At 43.6% G+C, this 19377-nt stretch overlaps 1 protein-coding gene across 2 annotated transcripts in view; it reads left to right on the plus strand.

Annotated features, from left to right (window-relative positions):
* QRICH1 (glutamine rich 1) overlaps positions 1-19252 on the plus strand; it is a 54871-nt gene extending 35619 nt beyond the window's left edge. For both annotated transcript variants that reach the window (XM_030867033.2, XM_030867034.3), the window contains exons 3-10: positions 1075-2118; positions 8305-8482; positions 9096-9250; positions 10584-10698; positions 15835-15943; positions 16302-16453; positions 16791-16881; positions 18314-19252. In XM_030867033.2, the coding sequence (XP_030722893.1) occupies positions 1075-2118; positions 8305-8482; positions 9096-9250; positions 10584-10698; positions 15835-15943; positions 16302-16453; positions 16791-16881; positions 18314-18506 (2037 nt within the window). In that variant the 3' untranslated portion in view covers positions 18507-19252. The remainder of the gene's footprint in view (positions 1-1074; positions 2119-8304; positions 8483-9095; positions 9251-10583; positions 10699-15834; positions 15944-16301; positions 16454-16790; positions 16882-18313) is intronic.
* Positions 19253-19377: the final 125 nt, after the last annotated feature.

Raw genomic sequence — 19377 nt, forward strand, 5'->3', positions numbered from 1 at the left:
ATTTTTTTTTTAATTTATTTATGTAGGCCGCACTGGGTCTTAGTTGCTGCACGTGGCATCTTCGTTGTGGCATGTGGACTTTTAGTTGCGATATGTGGGCTTCTTAGTTGTGGCATGCAAACTCAGTTGCGACATGCATATGAGATCTAGTTCCCCAAACAGGGATTGAACCCAGGCCTCCTGTATTGGGAGCGTGGATTCTTACCCACTGGACCACCAGGGAAGTCCGAGTTCAGAGTAATTTAGGTATGTGTGTCTGATGGAAAAACCTTTTCTTTTTTAAAATTACATACTATACGTAGCATCTTTTCGTGCTGTTTTGTATGCTGAAGTAACTGCAAATAAGACATGAGCTGCATTATTATCAGAAATGCATGGGTCAGGATATAATAACCTTAGATTAAATTATCAGGAATCTGTGGCTTCTCTATTAAAACAATGCTGTCTTAAATAAGCACTCTAAAGAATCATTCAACAGTGCCCATATTTTAGCAGCAAAGTTGGAGGTATCTCCAAAAGAGATTTGAAACATTTTGTCTCTACTGTGTTTTTGTTGTTGTTGTTGTTGTTGTTTTTCTCTACTGTGTTTTTTTACTATTTGTCTGTGGTGGGGGTAGTTTTGATCCTGAGTTGGGAATTGAATGCCTTCTGACCTTTTAGAACAAGATTCCCACACTTTTTGTTACTAACCACATGGATAAACTATTTTTTGATCATACGCCTAAGTATATATTTATAAATTGTATACTTGTACTACTATGTCAGTATGCAAAAACAAAAGGGGTTACTTTTAAAAAGGAAGTCAAGAAATGAGCAAAAGTTTTGATATTTCCCACTTGATAGTCTTGCTTGCTCTCAGGTGGATATGTGTTGCTCTGAATGCAACACATTCAGAGTGTGATGCTGGAGAATTTTGCCTATGGTTTTGGAGATTATGGCCTCCTCAGAAGCCTTGGGTATGGCGGCCCCTCCTCTTCACATTACCCAGGGTTCCCGTCTGAGATCTCTTCTTCCCTTCGGGGCTGGATTCTTGATGTTGCCCTATTCACTCACTGGTGAATCTTGTCGCTGCAGGTACAGGTGCAGGTACAGCAGTCTCCGCAGCAGGTCTCGGCTCAGCAGCTCTCCCCGCAGCTCACCGTTCACCAACCTGCTGAGCAGCCCATCCATGTCCAGGTGCAGATCCAAGGCCAAGCAGCACAGCCGACAGCCCCCTCCATCCAGACCCCATCTCTGCAGAGCCCCAGCCCTTCGCAGCTGCAGGCGGCCCAGATCCAGGTGCAGCACATGCAGGCGGCCCAGCAGATCCAGGCTGCAGAGATCCCAGAGGAGCACATCCCACATCAACAGATCCAGGCTCAGCTGGTGGCTGGCCAGTCTCTTGCTGGCGGTCAGCAGATCCAAATCCAGACTGTGGGTGCCCTTTCCCCACCACCGTCCCAGCAGGGCTCACCTCGGGAAGGGGAGCGGCGGGTTGGCACGGCCAGTGTCCTCCAGCCAGTGAAGAAGCGCAAAGTGGACATGCCCATCACTGTGTCCTACGCCATCTCAGGGCAGCCGGTGGCCACCGTGCTGGCCATTCCACAGGGCCAGCAGCAGAGTTATGTGTCTTTGAGGCCCGACTTACTAACAGTAGACAGTGCCCACCTGTACAGTGCCACTGGGACCATTACTAGCCCTACAGGAGAAACTTGGACCATACCTGTTTACTCTGCCCAGCCCCGGGGGGACCCTCAGCAGCAGAGCATTACTCACATTGCCATTCCCCAGGAAGCCTACAACGCAGTTCACGTCAGTGGCTCACCCACAGCCCTGGCAGCTGTAAAGCTGGAGGATGACAAGGAGAAGATGGTGGGCACCACGTCTGTAGTGAAAAACTCCCATGAAGAGGTAGTGCAGACCCTTGCAAACTCTCTCTTTCCAGCACAGTTCATGAATGGCAACATCCACATTCCAGTGGCTGTGCAGGCCGTGGCAGGCACATACCAGAATACAGCTCAGACTGTCCATATATGGGACCCTCAGCAGCAGCCACAACAACAAACCCCCCAGGAACAGACGCCACCGCCACCACAGCAGCAGCAGCAGCAGCAGCAGCAGCTCCAGGTTACTTGTTCAGTAAGTGAGACTTATCTGTAGGGCAGCCTGCTCCCTCAGGGCCCAGTGCAACACAGAACTTGCCTGGTAACCTCTTTCGCCTCTGGCTTGTTTACAGGAATGACGTTGGTCTTGCAGTAATACAGTATTTAGTATTTTAATTAGAGTTGGGGAGAGGGGACAGGAATGGCAAGTGAAGCTGTGGAACGGCAGGAATTCTAGCCTGGTACCTGAAGGTAAATGAAATGACCAGTAACTGCTTTGGGGATAGATGCCTGGAGTGCTTTTTTGTGATCTCTTTAGGAAGGGTAAACTTCTAGGTAGAGACTAATGGGTCACCCCAAGTGTTATCTCTGTCCCAGAAGCTGCTTTCTGCATCACAAATGAACAGATCTAGTGGAACCCCTGTAGTTTAGCACACAGGCTCTAAACTCTTCACAGTTGAGAGGGTGTTAAATTGTTCCTCCTTTAGTTGTCATCTAAAGATGGACTACACTGGACACAGTATAAGTGAATTATGAGATCTAAAATACTTTCTGGTGGGCCTGTTAAAAGTGATCATCTTTGGGGAATTCCCTGGTGATCCAGCGGTTAGGACTCCACACTGCCACTGCAGGGGGCATGGATTTGATCCCTGGTTGGGGAATTAAGATTCCCTCAAGGCATGTAACATGGCCCCCCCCAAAAAAAAAAAAGTGATCATCTTGGGAGTCTTGAATAAGCCCCCTTATGCAGTGGGACTTTCCAACCGTGTTTTTACGTTCCTTAAAAAATAGTTAAGACAAGCCATGGTTAATTGAGTTTTCTGTCATGGCAGCTATGTTGAGCTAAGTTGTTTTGTTTTTTTTAATAAATTTATTTTATTTTTGGCTGTGTTGGGTCTTCATTGCTGCACACGGGCTTTCTCTAGTTGTGGCGAGCAGGGGCTACTCTTCATTGCGGTGTGTATGCCTCTCATTGTGGTGGCTTCTCCTGTTGCAGAGCACGGACTCTAGGTGCGCAGGCCTCAGCAGTTGTGGCTCGTGGGCTCTAGAGCGCAGACTCAGTAGTTGTGGTACACGGCTCAGCTGCTCCATGGCATGTGGCATCCTCCCAGACGAGGCCTCGAACCCGTGTCCCCTACTTTGGCAGGCGGACTCCCAGCCACTGCGCCACCAGGGAAGCCCTGAGCTAAATTTTTTAACTTTTTATTTTGAAATGATTTTAGATTTATAGAAAAGTTGCAAAAATAAAACTGTTGAAAAATTTTTTTTAAAAGAGGCACTTTTTTAAAATTTATTTTTGGCTACGTTGGGTCTTCATTGCTGCGCATGGGCTTTCTCTAGTTGCAGTGAGCGGGGGCTACTCATTGTGGTGGCTTCTCTTGTTGTGAAGCACTGGCTCTAGGCGCACGGGCTTCAGTAGTTGTGTCACGTAGGCTCAGTAGTTGTGGCTCGTGGGCTCCAGAGCACAGGCCCAGTAGTTGTGGCGCACAGGCTTAGTTCCTCTGCGGCATGTAGGAATCTTCCCGGACCAGGGATCGAACCCGTGTCCCCTGCATTGGCAGGTGGATTCTCAACCACTGTGCCACCAGGAAAGCCCAGAACTGTTGAAATTTTAACTTTAAAATTGCTTGGCTCTTTTATCTTTTCTAATTGTTAATCTTCTTAAGGCTATCACAGATCCACCTTTTAAGACTGTTAGTAAAGTTTCTGGTCCCTTGTCTAGCAGACATTTAGAGTGGATGTAGGGCCTCTGGTCTCATGGGACTGGTGAAGGTAGTGTGCCTCAGCACAGGAGCTCTGGGAATGCATGTGAGGGAGCTGGCACAAACAAAGCACTGTTAGACCAGGGACCACACTCAGAAACTCAAGACGTAAATGATTGGGTAAGCAAAAGCTGACCGAGTGGTTTCATAGAGGCAACAGTATGTTAATCTTAAGTGACTTTGTTAAGGACCTATTAAATATCCAGCTGTCAGGCCTAGAAGTAGAACAAGACAGTGTCATTGCTTCGGGTAGCTTATAGTGTAGTGGAAGTGAGAACATATGATTTGTTTCTGTAAAGTATAAAGCAGCATAATCAAGTGTGACAACATGTGCTACACACACAAAGTCAAGCTGGGAATTCAGAAATCAATCTAGGTTAAATGTCAGCAGAGGTATCTTTGTGGAAAAAATGGCATTTGATCTCTAGTTTATAGCTTAGATTGACAGAAGGATGGAGCAGGATGAATAAGAGCCAGGGGTGGACACAAGTGATATGGCCTAGGTTAACATGAGAGGAGGAGAACCATGGGAGAGGATTTAGTACAGGGGGCAAAGGGGCTATCTTCCCGAAGTGAAGAGCTGATACGATCTGTGGTAGGAAAATTTTCCAGAATCCTAAGAGTCGTGGTAATAAGAAGAATCAATTACTGGTGTGTAGAATTGATTGCATGTAGGAGAGACCGGACAGGAGACTTGTAATGGTGCTCTGTGCTGACTTTTTGCTGACAGGGATGGAGCATATCAGGCCTCTCCTCTGCTCTCCTGGGCCTGATGTTCCAATTTGCAATTCAGGACTCTTGTTGCTCATTGGGCTCTGCTTGTAATTTGCACATCTGGGCCCTTCAGCAGGAAAATCTTTTCTAGAGTTCATTTTAGTAAGTTCATTTTAGCATTCTTCATGTTCTTCAGAGGCTGTGTCTCCTTTGGCAAAGTCTTATAGCGACGTATGTCAAGGGTTATTACCAGAAAAAGAAAAATTGGGAAGAATACCCATCATGCAGGAAAGATGAGTTTGTCCATTTACACCACAAATATCCCTCTGCTCTCCTTATCAGGCTCTGTTCTAGGTGCTGGGAAACAGAGGTGAATAAGAGAGTCTGCCCTTGGAGCCCTCGTAGCCCATGGGAAGATAATTGTGCTGTGATGTGAGTTGAACCCTAAGGAGCGCTGATGTGTTCCTTCACCTGGCATACCCTTTTTGAAAGCTCTTTTATATCCTATCTTTAAAACCAGATTTGTGGCTAAACCTCCCTCCCTTGACCTCACACCCACCTCCATCTGTTCCCCTATTTCTCCACTTTACTTTATTCCCAGAGTTCTCAAAAGGATTATCTGCACAGGCTGACTCTACTTGCTAACCAGTTTTCCCTTCAACTCATGACTGAGTCTGCTCTTGTTAAGGTCATCAGTGACCTACCTCCCCGTGGCCAGATCCAACAGACGTGTCTGTTTTTATCTCACTTATAGCAACACACAGCACAACAGACCATGCCTGCCTTCTTGAAACTCTCCTTTGGACTTCCATGTTATTATGCACTCCTGGTCTTCCTCCTACCCCACTGGTTATTTTTCCTTCTCAGGAGACTTTGCTGAAGCCTCCTTCTCTTCTGTCTGAGCCATACATGTTGTTTCTCAAAGCTCTGTACTAACCCTCTTTTCTCCCTAAGGGATTTCTCTCCATTGTCATGATTTTCAGAATCCTCTAGATGTCTGCTGCAGAAGGTGATAATCACTGACACTATCTGCCAGGCACTGTCCTTAGTGTTGCATATATTAACTCATTTAATTCTCACACCAACCTTAAGAAGTGTGTACTACTATCTCCATTTTACACATGAAGAAACTGAGGCACAGAGAGATTAAACAACAAGGCCAAAGCCACCTTTTAGTAAGTGGGAGAGTTGGCATTCAGCCTTGGACAGGCTGGCTCTAGAGCCCATGTCTTATACCATGTACTGCATTAACACACAGATCTTTATCCCTAGACTGTACCTTTCCCCTTAGGACCTTTCCCATACATTCAGCAGCCTACTTATTTATTTACTTGCATTTGTTAAACATATCTCAGCACTTCATTAGCATCCCCTCTACTACTATCAAAAACTATCCCATCTCAAAAAGTGATAAACCATCATCCACCCATTTGTTTAAGCCAGAAACTCAGGAGTCATCCTTGAGATCCTTGAGTCTGCTTTACTGTACTCCTCACAGCCAATTCATCAGCAAGCCACATTGATTCTAAATCATTTCACTGCCACCATCCTGGTCTTGGCCACCAGCACCTACTTCCACTTTTGCTCTTTAATCCATTTTCTACAGCTCAAGAATAATTTCCTTAAAATGTAAGATTATGTCACTTCCCAACTTAAAACTCTTTTAAGGTCTCCATTACAAATAGGAAAAACTCTACACCAAGTGTAGAAGGCCTTACTTGAATCAGTAGTTTTCAACCTGGATGAGACTTCTACTTCCCCTACCTACTGATAGACATTTGAACATGTGTAGAAGAATTTTCGTTGTCGGGATGATTAGGAGTGTTACATGTAGTGGGTGGAGGCACACAGTGAAGGGACCCTGGCTAATAAGACAGAGAAGCACTGCCCTAAATCCTCTGGCCCCCACCTACTTACCCAGTCAGACTCCTACTAGATTTCTAGCTTGGGTAGATGGTGTTGCCATTGAACAAGGTAAGAGAGGGAGCTCTGAGGAGAATACTTCTGGATGGGCAAAGTGATGAATTCTCTCCGTAGATGTTAATGTGAGGTGGCTTTCAGATGTTCAGCTGGAGATGTACAGTACCCACTGGGTATATTAAGGGACCGTCTAGCTTAGAGTCACAGAGTTAGCAATCATTTCCACAAACATGGAGATCTAAACTGGGAAGGTGGTTGAGACTCACCAAGGAGAATGGTAGTTGAACTGAGAAGTGTGTCTAGAGGGGAGCTCCAGGGTTGACAGACATTTAAGGGCCTAGCACTGGTATTTCTTTATTTCCTTGTTTGATCATGTATCTTATATCAAAGCTAGTAGGGTAGTTTTTATTTTTATTTATTGATAAGCAAATTTGTGTCATGAATAAATTATTTTGCCTTCAATTTGAATGATTTGGCTTTCTTCAGCCCTTTAGTAGGCCCTGGCTTGGAAAATTGCTCAAGGGAATTTGTTCCCAATGTAGATAGATGTGTGAGACCCAAGAACCTGTGCTTTGTATCTGTATTGGTGTCTATCCTGCCTGATGGGGATTGTGATTGAAGGTCATGGACATTCTCTGCCCCTTTGGCTGCATGGTTTGGCTGTCAGACCGTTGAGGATGGGACTACTCTTCCTTTGGAGGCAGGAAGGTAAAACAGTGCCTCCTGTCTCTAGAAAATGTCCTTATAAGCCAAAGCAGTATTATTGAGAGGAACATGAAGGATGATTTTCAACCATGACTGGACATTAGAATCACCTGGAGAGCTTTTAAAAATACTGCTGGCAGGCTTCCACCTTCGACCAGTTAAATCAGAATCTCTGTGGATAAGGCCCAGGCATGGGTGTTTTTTAAAATCAGCCAGATGATTTTAAGGTGCAACCAAGTTTAACAGTCTGGACACTTGGTACTCAAAGTATAGTCTGCAGACCAGCTCCCTTATTTGGGAGCTTGTTAGAAATGCAGAATCTCAGGTCCCACCTGCGATCTTTCTAATTAGAATCTGCATTTTAATAAAATCCCCAAGGGGTATATTTGCGCATTGTAGTTTGATGAGCAGTGCTTTGTGCCAGTAAGTTCTGAGCAGTGACTAAACGTTAGAATTGCCTTTTTACGTGGGAAGGTTTTAAAAAGACTGATACCTCTTTAAAAAGAGATTCTGGGGTGGAGCTCAGGTATTGGTGTTTTTAAATCAGAGATTCAGGGCTTCCCTGGTGGCACAGTGGTTGAGAGTCCGCCTGCCAATGCAGGGGACACGGGTTCGTGTCCCAGTCCGGGAAGATCCCACATGCCGCGGAGCGGCTGGGCCCGTGAGCCATGGCCGCTGAGCCTGTGCATCCGGAGCCTGTGCTCCACAACGGGAGAGGCCACAACAGTGAGAGGACTGCATACCACAGAAAAAAAAAAAATCAGAGATTCAAAAGTACAGCCAAGACTAAGGAGCTTTGCACTAGTCTTTGCTGTCTCTGGAGTAAAGAATAGAACTCCAGAGGTTCTTGGAAGTACGACAGCAAGGAGAAGAGAGGTTTTTTAATTAAAAGAACTATAACTTTTTTTTTTGAGATTTTTTTTTTTTTAGAACAGTTTTAGACTTACAGAAAAATTACAGAATTTCCATAAACCCCACACCCAATTTCTGCAGTTATTAACATCTAACATTAGTATGGTACATTTGTGTTTTGTTTTTGTTTTTTTTTACTATAAGTAACATTTTTCCAGCAGTTTTGCCAAAAGGCCTTTTGACACATTTTGATGGTTTCTCTCTCATAGGCTCAAACTGTCCAAGTTGCTGAAGTTGAACCACAGTCACAGCCACAGCCTTCCCCAGAACTTCTGCTTCCAAATTCTCTGAAGCCAGAAGAAGGGCTTGAAGTATGGAAAAACTGGGCACAGACCAAGAACGCTGAGCTAGAGAAGGATGCTCAGAACAGACTGGCGCCCATTGGGAGTAAGTGTTTGGGAGGGAAAGAGGGTTGGACTCTGGCAAAAATGCAATGGTACTTAAGCAGCAGGAGGACAGAATGGCAGGAAAGTGGTGTCCCTTGGCTCTCTGGGCACTAGGGCGCACCATCTGAAATAGTATGCTGAATTCAAGACAAGCAACAAGCAGGCCGGACCTACTATAAATGAGCAGAATTTGTGGGGTTTGCCCAAGATCAGGCATTTTTGTACACATGGATTTCTGGGACAGAGAGACTTCTGGGAGGAGATATGAATTAGTGAGTACACTCAGGGGCCCTCTTCCTTAGCATTATCCTCACGTACTTCCTCATATTACAGAGGGTGGATTTTGTGTTTTTGCTTTCATGTCTTGGTCCTAATAATAATTGGGGGGATACGTGAGGTAGGAAGGATTTTGGTAAGGAAACCCTTTGTGTAATAGGGCAAACAGGATTATTGTCTTTGTAGGCTAGTTCTGATCGTAGATACAAGTGACCATTTTCATCCCAGCGCCTTCATGGGTGGTGTCTGCTCTGAAACCTCCTTCCAGGGATATGAGCAACCAGTAAAGGGACGGCTGTTGCCAGGACCCTCACTCACCTCTGGGGCTTGTGTTGCAGGGCGTCAGTTGCTGCGATTCCAGGAAGATCTCATCTCTTCTGCTGTGGCCGAGTTGAATTATGGGCTCTGTCTAATGACACGGGAAGCTCGAAATGGAGAAGGTGAACCCTATGACCCAGATGTGCTGTACTATATTTTCCTGTGTATTCAAAAGGTAGGAAACAGAACTTCACAGGAACATGTTTCAGCTGTGTTCCCATTGGGTATTTGCTGGGTAGTCAAATTAGTAAAATGACAGGCAAGTGGTTACAATAAAGACATTCTCTTTCAACTATGTAGTGAATTTTTAAATGTATGTTTTTTAAAATTGGAAAAGATCTACATGTTCACTTTAAAAAATAAAACATCATCATAATCCCACTATCTAGAGAAACATCTATTAAAATATTTGATATATTACCTTAGAGCCTTTTTTTATCATGGAACATTTATAGAACCCTTTTCATTAAAGTAAACATGTAGTTTGCAGGAAAGCAGTTTATCCATAACAAAGTCTCGTGCTGACATGTAGCTTGTCTTCTCATTGTTTTCTTGCATTAATGCAAAATAATTATTTGGAAGTGTCTAGCTAGAATATACAACTGTAGTTAGGTTGTCAGGACATCTAGAATGAAGATTAACAAAGAAATTCATTTTAGGACTGGCAGTTTAGGAGAGCAGAGGTGGATTTCTTAGTGTTTGAATGCTATTGTGGAGAAGCCCACAGTATGATGGAAGAACACTTGCTAACTAGGACTCACCCTGTTGCTTAGGCCTGAGAAAAGCCCATCTCCCACTTTGTTCCTCTTTCTTAACCAGTCACCCAGAGCACTGGGTGAAATGCTCTACATGCTTTGTCTCATTCCATGCTCTCTCACTCCTGGAAGGCAGGCACAGTCATCTCCTTTTACAAACAAGGAAACTGAGCCCCCAAAGTTAAAAGACTCCCATGAGTTACTAAACTTATACCACAGCTAATAAGAGGCTGGCCCTGGAGCCCACATCGTGATTTTTGCTACCACAAGACAATGCCTTGCTTGGGTGAAATAGCATTCACAAAATCTGCCCCATTGACCCAATCTCAAGAGTGTTGTGAGAGTCAGTTCACATGCTGAAGTATACTGTGAAAGTGCCGCACACTGGACAGTTTTTTTTTTAAATTTATTTATTTGGCTGCGTTGGCTCTTTGTCATGGCACGTAGGATTTTTGTTGCGGCGTGTGGACTTCTCTCTAGTTGTGGTGCATGGGCTCAGTAGCCCCGCAGCATGTGGGATCTTAGTTCCCCAATGAGGGATCGAACCCAAGTCCCCTGCATTGGAAGACAGATTCTTAACCACTGGACCACCAGGGAAGTCCCTGCTGGACAGTTTTGACTTGGTGTGTTGGTTTGTTAATGGGGGAGGAATGGGTAGGGAGAGGTGAGGGTACTGGTAGAAAAATGTTTGCTTCCCCACAACAACTTGCCCAAGAGACTACTGACAACTTTTATTGATTATTTTTCTTTTAGTATCTTTTTGAAAATGGACGGGTTGATGACATTTTCTCCGATCTTTATTACGTTCGATTCACGGAGTGGCTGCATGAAGTTCTGAAGGACGTTCAGCCCCGAGTCACTCCACTTGGTAAGAATCTTCCTAGTCCTTGGATGTCTTTAGCACCTGGGTTTTAAAAAGATCACCTGGGGGGGAAGAAAAAGATCAGCTACTTGTGTGGCTAGCTGTGATAAAGCCTGTGGGTGAGGAGGCTATAAATCCCAGGCACCTAACATCAGTCTCTGTGCTGCTTGGCCTGATGTGGCTCACCAGACAGAGAATCTGGCTGGTTCCAGTGTGGCAAGGACACAGGGGCATGCAGAGTGTGGGGTAGTTACTCCATTTTTTTTCCCTATTAAAATTTATTGATTCAAATTAGAATCCTTGTAAAAATTAAGAATTATAAACTATTTCATCTGTAGGTTAATTATATTACATATTGAGTTTTTTCCCCCTTATGTTTAAATATACATTCTACATATATAGAACATAATTTTTGCTTTACCCATGGATAACCTGGGCAGCATGTTGTGTTGGAAAGAACATGAGTTTCACAGTAGAATGTTTGAGGTGTTTTTTTTTTTTTTTTTTTTTTTAAATTATTTTTGAGAGCAGTTTTAGGTTTACAGGAAAACTGAGCAGGAGATACAGAGAATCCCATATACTCCCTCACACAGCGTTTCCCCTATTATTAGTACCTTGTATTAGTGTAGTGTATTTGTTAAAATTGATGAGCCAATGTTTGGTACATTATTATTAACTAAAGTCTGAAGTTTACATTAGAGTTCACTCCTTGGGTTGTATCTTCTGTGAGTTTTGACAAATGTATAATGACATGTATCTACAATTCAGTATCATACAGAAGTTTCACTGCTTTAAAATCCCCCATGCTTCACTTATTCATCCCTCCCTCCATTCCCCTGACTCTCTAGCAATCTCTGATCTTTTTTACTGTCTCCATAATCTTGCCTTTTCCAGAATGTCATATAGTTAGAATAATTTAGTGTTAATTTCTTTCAGTAACTTCATTTAATGCTCCTGCATGTCTTTTCATGGCTTGATAGCTCATTTCTTTTTTTTGCTGAATAACATTCCATTTTATGAATGTGCCACAGTTTGTTTATCCATTCACCTATTAAAGGACATTTTGGTTGTTTCCATGTTTCGGTAATTATGAATAAAGCTGCTGTAAACATTGTGTGCAGGTCTTTGGTGAAAGAATAGACAGATCCATGGAACAGAATAGAGAGTCCAGAAGTAGAACCACACGAATATAACCAATTTATCTTTGACCAGGGGGCAAAGGCAGTTAAATGGAGAAAGGATAGTCTTTTGTTTTGTTTTCTTTTATTTTTTTTGGCCTCGCCATGTGGCTTGCGGGATCTTAGTTCCCTGACCGCGGATTGAACCTGGGCCATGCAGTGAAAAGCACCAAGTCCTAACCACTGGACCGCCAGGGATTCCCAAGATAGTCTTTTCAACTAACGCTGCTGGAACAACTGGACATGCACATATTTTTTAAAAAAATGAATCATAGACCTAAATGTAAAGGTATAAAAACTCCTAGAAGATAAAATAGGAGAAAATCTAGGTGACCTCAGGTTTGTTGGTAACTTTTTAGATACAACACGAAAAGCACAATCTGTGAAACGAAAAAATTGGTAAGTTGGACTTTATTAAAATTTAAAAAACAAACAAACAAAAACTTACTCTCTGTGAAAGACATTGTTAAGAGAATGAAAAGACAAGCCACAGACTGGGAGGAAATCTTTGCAAAACACATATCTGATAAAGGACTGGGATCCAAAATATATAAAAAACCCTTAACAGTCAACAATAACAAAACAAAGAACCCAATTAAAAAATGGGTCAAGGATCTGAACAGTTGCCTCACCAAAGAAGCTGGCAGGTAAGTATATGAAAAGATATTTAGCATATATCATCAGGAAATGGCAAATTAGAACAGTGATGGGAGTTCCCTGGTGGCCTACTGATTAGGATTTGGAGCTTTCACTGTCGTGCCTCGGGTTCAGTTGCCTGGTCGTGGAACTGAGATTACGCAAGCCACGTGGCACAGCATGCATAAATACATACATACATACAGTAATGTACCACTATATACCTATTAGAATGGCTGAATTCGCAAGCATTCTCTTACCTTAGGATCCAGCAGTCATGCTTCTTTGTATTTACCCAAATGAGTTGAAAACCTTATGTCCACACGAATATCTGAGTTTTAATCCTGGCTCTGGATTTAATAAAATGTGTGTTTAACTTTTTCTTAATCTTTTTTTAAAATTGAGATATAGTTGACATATAACATTATATTAGTTTCAGGTGTACAACAATGATTTGATACAGTATGTATATATTGCAAAGTGATTTAGTCTAGTTAACATTTGTCGTCATAGTTACATGCTTAACCTTTTAAAAAAAATATTGTTTAAACATTTTTCGAGTGCCTACTATGTGCCAGGCAGTTCCAGGTGTACATAATATAATTCAGTAGTGAACAAAATGAAGCTTACAGTCTAACGGGCGAGACTGTATAAATAATCACATTAATTTATGATAATTAAGTGCTTTGAAGAACAAAGCACAGAGAATGGAAAGTATTACGGGTACATTAGGAGGGAGGCCTCTCTGAGGGGATGTCATTAGAACAGACACCTGAGTAAGTGAATCACTGTATGTGATCTGCAAAATTTCAAACCAAGTGTGGCTATATAAAGTTTGCTTTTTAAAACATTTTATTATGGAAATTTCAAGCACATACAAAATAAACAGAATAAATTAATGACACTCCCATGTACCCGTGGCAAATCTTGTTCCATATATACACTGCCTGTTCCCCGCACTGTGTTATTTTGAAGTAAATCCCAGACACTTTATCCATAAATATTTTAATATGTTATTGACATTCCACAATGCCATTATTATACTTTTTTTAAAAAAGATAAGTCCATAATGTCATCAAATTCTACCCTTTGTTCGAATTTCTAATTGTCTCATAAATATCAGAATTTTATTTGTTTGAGTCAAGTTGCAGATGAGGTCCGCACGTTGAAATTGCTGTAATACCTTTTAATGTTTAGCTTTAATCTTTAATTTCCCCCTTGATTATTTTTCTTGCAATTTATTTATGGAAGAAAATAGCCTTTTAAAAAGTCTAATTTTTGCTATTATATCTCCATGCTGTAATTTAACATATTCTTCTGTCCCCTGTATTTACAGTTAATTGGTAGTTGCATATAAAGACTTGATTAATCAAGTTTTGTTTTTTTTGTGTATTTTCTTTTTGGCAAGGTTACATCATAGATGGGTTACTTACTTCCATCAGGTGCCCATAATGTCTGGATCCATTAATTCATGAGGAGTTGCAAGCAGTGGTATTCTAATGTTATCACTTCATTATTAGCTGAAATACAAAGAGAAACTTTTCCTCATGAACTCTTTGAATTCCTAGCAGTATAGATTGTATAGAAGAGACAAGATAAGGGCTTGTTTCTTCTTCTTTGTTTAGTAGTTTTCACAGTAATGAGTTGGTTCACCAGCTTCCTCCAGCTGGGTTTTTTTTGTTTGTTTAAAGAATCATTGTGAGCTAATTAATTTAAACATAATTAATATGATTCAATTCATTGCACTTGTTATCTTTAATGATGCACAAATTGTCCCATCTTTGGCCATTTGGAGCCTCTTTAAATTGGCTCTTAAGTTCATTTGACATGACCCTACTTCCTTGATTTCTGGTTTGCCAGAATGTTCCAGGCTTATCCTGGACATTTTCTGTCACCCAGTGTGGAATTGATCAGTTCTCCATGGTGCCTGGTACTTTTCAGTGTTAAATGGTATTTCGTTATCACAGTCTGGATGGTAGGAGTGCTCATTGCTCCTTGGGTTTCTAGGCCTAACTAAAAAAAATTAATATAAAATAGATCATTTTGATGCTTTGCAGTTCAGATTCAGAACTATGAGACTTTTATATGTTGTTTCCATCTGTATCTCCTTTTGCCCGTGCCAGGAGTTCTGGTTTTCAGGCATTAAAGTTCACTTTAAGTTGTGTTGTTAAGAAGTGATTATAGGGAAGTGACACCGGGTGGCAGAGTGAACCCAGGGGAAATAGGGCATGCCACGGTATGCCTGGGGCCACTCTTAGGGCTGGCCTTCCCTCCTCCCTGAGAAGGGCTATCTTCTGTCACTCATCCCGCTTAAGATTTGTCTGAGAGCAAGGAAGTTTATCTCATTGCCATTGGGCCACGAAATAGAATAGTAGAGGCCAACATTCCCTAAAGAGATGGAAGTGCACTAATGGAGTCAGAGGGCCAGCTTTGGCAAGAACAGAGAAAAGGAATGTATTGGGCAGATCATTCCCCTGCTTCTAAGAAGTGCCACCCTCACTCCCTGCCTGGAGAATCCTGAAACTCCTGCAGAATGCTGGTGTCTGCTGCTGTTTCACCATGCCCTCAGTCCCTGGCACACATACACTTGGACATTGACTGTTGAATGAACATATGAAGGGGGCTTGATGATCAGCCCAGGTCTCATCTTCCTTTGGTGTAGACCTGCCTGCCCAGGGCTCTTGATCAAACCACTGCCTTAGCCCCTGTCCAGCTTTCAGTTAGCTTATGAACCAGGGTCTTACTGTAAAACTTGCCCTATGGAGGAAACCTATAATAGATCTGAATATCATTCTCCCCTTTTTCCAAAGGGGATGAGAATGGGTTTGCTTTCTAGAGATGGAAGACATGAGAAGTTTAACAAGGGCAAACGGGCATGTATACCAGTTCTTTGGGCCCTGGCCTGGATACCTTTGAAAGTATAATGAAAGCTCTGTACCCTCTTTTCAGAGAAGTTTGCATATATGCAGAGAGGTTGGCTTATACTTTTGGGTGTTTCTGAGGGATGTCCTTCTACCCCATATTAATCTGCAGTTAAAGGAAGAATTAACATCAGGTGAGAGTGATCATGTAGGGCAGTGGTTCTCAAAGTATGGTGTTAGGAACTTGTTGAAAACACACATTTTCGGGTCCTGCCCAGAAACTTGGGTTGGGACTCAGCTGTTTGTGTTTTAACAAGTTTTCCAGATGATTCTGCCATATCCCAGGAAGACTTCTCCAGTTAAGCTTGTACTCCTGTGAGGTACTGTTGTGCTTCACACCTCCCATCCTGCACCTTTGAGGGACTGCCCGCCATCCTCTTGTTGTAGCAGTACTCTGTTCCTCCTAGGCTATGTCCTGCCCAGCCACGTGACTGAGGAGATGCTGTGGGAGTGCAAGCAGCTCGGCGCTCACTCCCCTTCCACCCTGCTGACCACCCTCATGTTCTTTAACACCAAGTAAGTGTTCTAGAGGCTCCATGCTTAGCCACTGCTGGCATCTACCCAGTGAAGAGGGTAGAAACTATCCAGATGGACTTCTAATACCTTTGACATATACTTGAGAGCCTTTGAGCTACTGAAAGCCCTCAGCCCCACTTGGCTACATTTTGTGTGCTGACCAGTGAGGCAGACAGCCTTGCCAGATCCCTACCATCAGTCTTGATAAGATTCCTCCACTAGACAGTGTGTTTGGGTGTGGGCTTGCCCAGATTCTGGGAGTGTGGGCAGTGGCTCCTCTGAAGCCCTGATGGCGGAGGGTAAGTCACGGTCTCCTCCTGGCACCCCTCCCTTTGCCTTGCTTTCACTTGTGGTGCAGATACTTCCTGTTGAAGACAGTGGACCAGCACATGAAGCTGGCCTTCTCCAAGGTCTTACGACAGACAAAGAAGAACCCCTCTAATCCTAAGGATAAAAGCACGAGTATTCGGTACCTGAAGGCACTTGGGATACACCAGACTGGCCAGAAAGGTAGGGGAAAGAGGTAGGGGTTGCAGAAACAGGTGCTACTAGTCCTGCCCTGCCCTTGTGCCTGGGGGACTAGTAATGAACGTGAAGATTGGGATTTGCTGGATAGGAATTTTCCATTCCCTTCTCCCCAGCCATAAACTTCAAACTCTTCTAGAAGCAGAGACGCCCCAGAAATGATAGCTGCCTTTTCCTTTTATACTCACTGCCCATGCCTCACACCCTTTTCCTTCCCAGTATTTCCTGGTTGGGATGGCTGGAAGCCTAAGGTTTCTAATCTGAGCCTGAGTAAAGGCAGTCTGATGCCATGTCTGTGGTGGTGGTGGGGTATGTTTTATAGTTACAGATGACATGTATGCAGAACAGACGGAAAATCCAGAGAATCCACTGAGATGTCCTATCAAGCTCTACGATTTCTACCTCTTTAAATGGTGAGGAGGCTCTATTGTGACTGGGTGACGCGTGTGTGTGTGTGTGTGTGTGTGTATGTGTATGCGCACGTGCCAAAGCATTCTCTAGTCACAGGCAGAGTAAAAACACACTTCTGAAAAGCTAAATATAGAAGCAACCGTATTGGTTTTCCCAAAGCATGTGCCCAGCACTGCTCCCTTATGGTCCACTTTCATGGAGAGAGGATGAAAGTAGAGGGAGGACAGTACAGAGAGGCTGTCTCTGTCACATATTGAGCATAGCCCTGCATCTTCCTGGCCTTGACCTTTCTCACCAACACTGTCAATCTAAGGGGAACTCCTTTCCTTGGCTTTCATTCTCTCTTGCCCCTGCAGTTTGGTATATCGTCTTAACAGCAGTGCCAGAAGATCTTTCTACATTGTAGGTCTTGCCGTGTTACTTAGATTAAGACCTTTAGTGGTTTCCTTTTACTCTACAGAGAAAGACCGTAATCCTAATGTGGCCAGCAGGGCCTTTCATGTACTCTCCCTTGTTAACCTCGTGTCCGTGTAGCTCTTGGCTCTCTAGCCACACTGGCTCTTCTCCACTGAAGGGCATCATGCTCTCCCTTCCTCAAGACCTCTGCACAGAACTTTTTGCTGTTGGGCAAACCCTGCCACCCCCTGCCTGTTTAGCTAGTTAGCTCCTGTCCATCCTTAAAAGAGCTTTATTAGGGAAGCATTTCCAAATTCCCTGCCTGTTCCCTCCGGCTGTTTCTTCTGTAACCCTTATCACTGTTTGTTATTTTCTTTGTCTTTATGTAACTGTTTAATTGCTGTCTGTCTCCCCTCTTACCTGTAAACTCCATAATATAGGGACTCTTGGGTCTTATTCATTTCTTTTAATATCAGCACCTAGTGCAGGCCTGGCACACAGTAGCCCTTTGATAAATCTTGAATCAGTGGATGAATAACTGTTAGAGGATGGCATGTGCTCAGTACTTAAGAGAAGTACAGCACAACGTTGAGGGGGTGTGAGTCCAGGTAAAGGCCCCAGCATCATAGCCAAGCCGAGAAGTCAGAGTCCCTCAGATCAAGTTGAGGAATTATCAATGGATGGAGTAGAGGAAACAACATAAGCAAAGACTCGGAAATAGACTTTCTGGGTGCTGAAATTCGTTCAGAGTGGGATATGGTTGGACTCAAGTAGATGAGCCCTGGGAGCCCTAGTCAGAGGAATCACACCTGGCAGTGTGTGAGGGAGGAGCAGAAGATGGGCAGCCTAACACTGGCATTTGCAGTAACTCCAAAGGGACTAGAGTTAGTGTGTGTTGGCTGCATGGAATTTAGGAGCTGTGCCACCATGCTCTCCAGAGCTTCCCGTCTTTTGCAGATAGCATCTCTTCAGGAGATTCATGGTGGGAGGGTTGAGATCATGGTGGTTTTACCCAGCTTTTACCCATGTATTCTTCAGCCCCCAGAGTGTGAAAGGCCGGAATGACACCTTTTACCTGACGCCTGAGCCGGTGGTGGCCCCCAACAGCCCAATCTGGTACTCAGTCCAGCCTATCAGCAGAGAGCAGATGGGACAGATGCTGACTCGGATCCTGGTGATACGAGAAATTCAGGAGGCCATTGCGGTGGCCAACGCAAGCACCATGCACTGAGATCCCTCAGCCATGGTGCAAGGGAGACCATCCAGGAAAAAATGGACACTTTCACACTAAAGAAGAGGCCTCCATTTTTTTCTTTTCTTTTTTTATTGGTGTAGTTATGAACCCTTTCAGACTGCTTCTATTTCAAATGTAAAAGGAAACTTTGCCCCCTGTGCATCTTCATAAACCTGCTGTGGCAGACTTCTCAGCCCATGGGGGCTATGGGTTTCCTGAGAGCCAGATGTCCTAGACAGTTGCTGGCTGACTTTTTGTGTGTGGGGCCTGAGGAAAGGGCTTGGACTGTTAGGAGAAATGTCGCCCCTTCCCTTCCTCCAGAAAGATGGAATTAATGATGGATGGACCCTCCAGGGAATCTCCCCAGCTGGCTTCCACTCTGACTGGCAGACTTCGCTGACCACAGGGGAGCCATGGTCTTTTCTTTCTTCATGCTCAGACATAAACCTAGCATCTTAATGGAAGGAAAATGAGGGGAACTTCAATTATGATTTATTAAAGACAATTTCTATTACACCCTCCTTTATGACAAGTGACATTTTAGATGTTAAAGTAAAAACTTTACCATGTCTTTTTTTTTTTTTTTTTTTTTTGGCCTAACATTGAGGCCTTAAACCTGAGGCTTCTGTGCCTGATGGAATTCTTGTAACATACACTTGTGTATCATATAAAGATACCACTCTGTTTCTCTTATGTATTCTTAATCTAGTTGTTTATTAAGAATGACAAGCACGTCTTTTCAACATGCTAGTGAACAACGCCTCTTCATTTGGGAGGAGCCAGGCGGGGCAGTGGCAGCAAAGCCTTGCCTGTTGGACAGGGCGAGGTCCTGCGGGAGGGGGTAGCAACAGGAAACAGCCCTAGGGCG

This window comes from Globicephala melas, chromosome 11 (assembly GCF_963455315.2).
Source record: "Globicephala melas chromosome 11, mGloMel1.2, whole genome shotgun sequence".
Lineage (NCBI taxonomy): Eukaryota > Metazoa > Chordata > Mammalia > Artiodactyla > Delphinidae > Globicephala > Globicephala melas.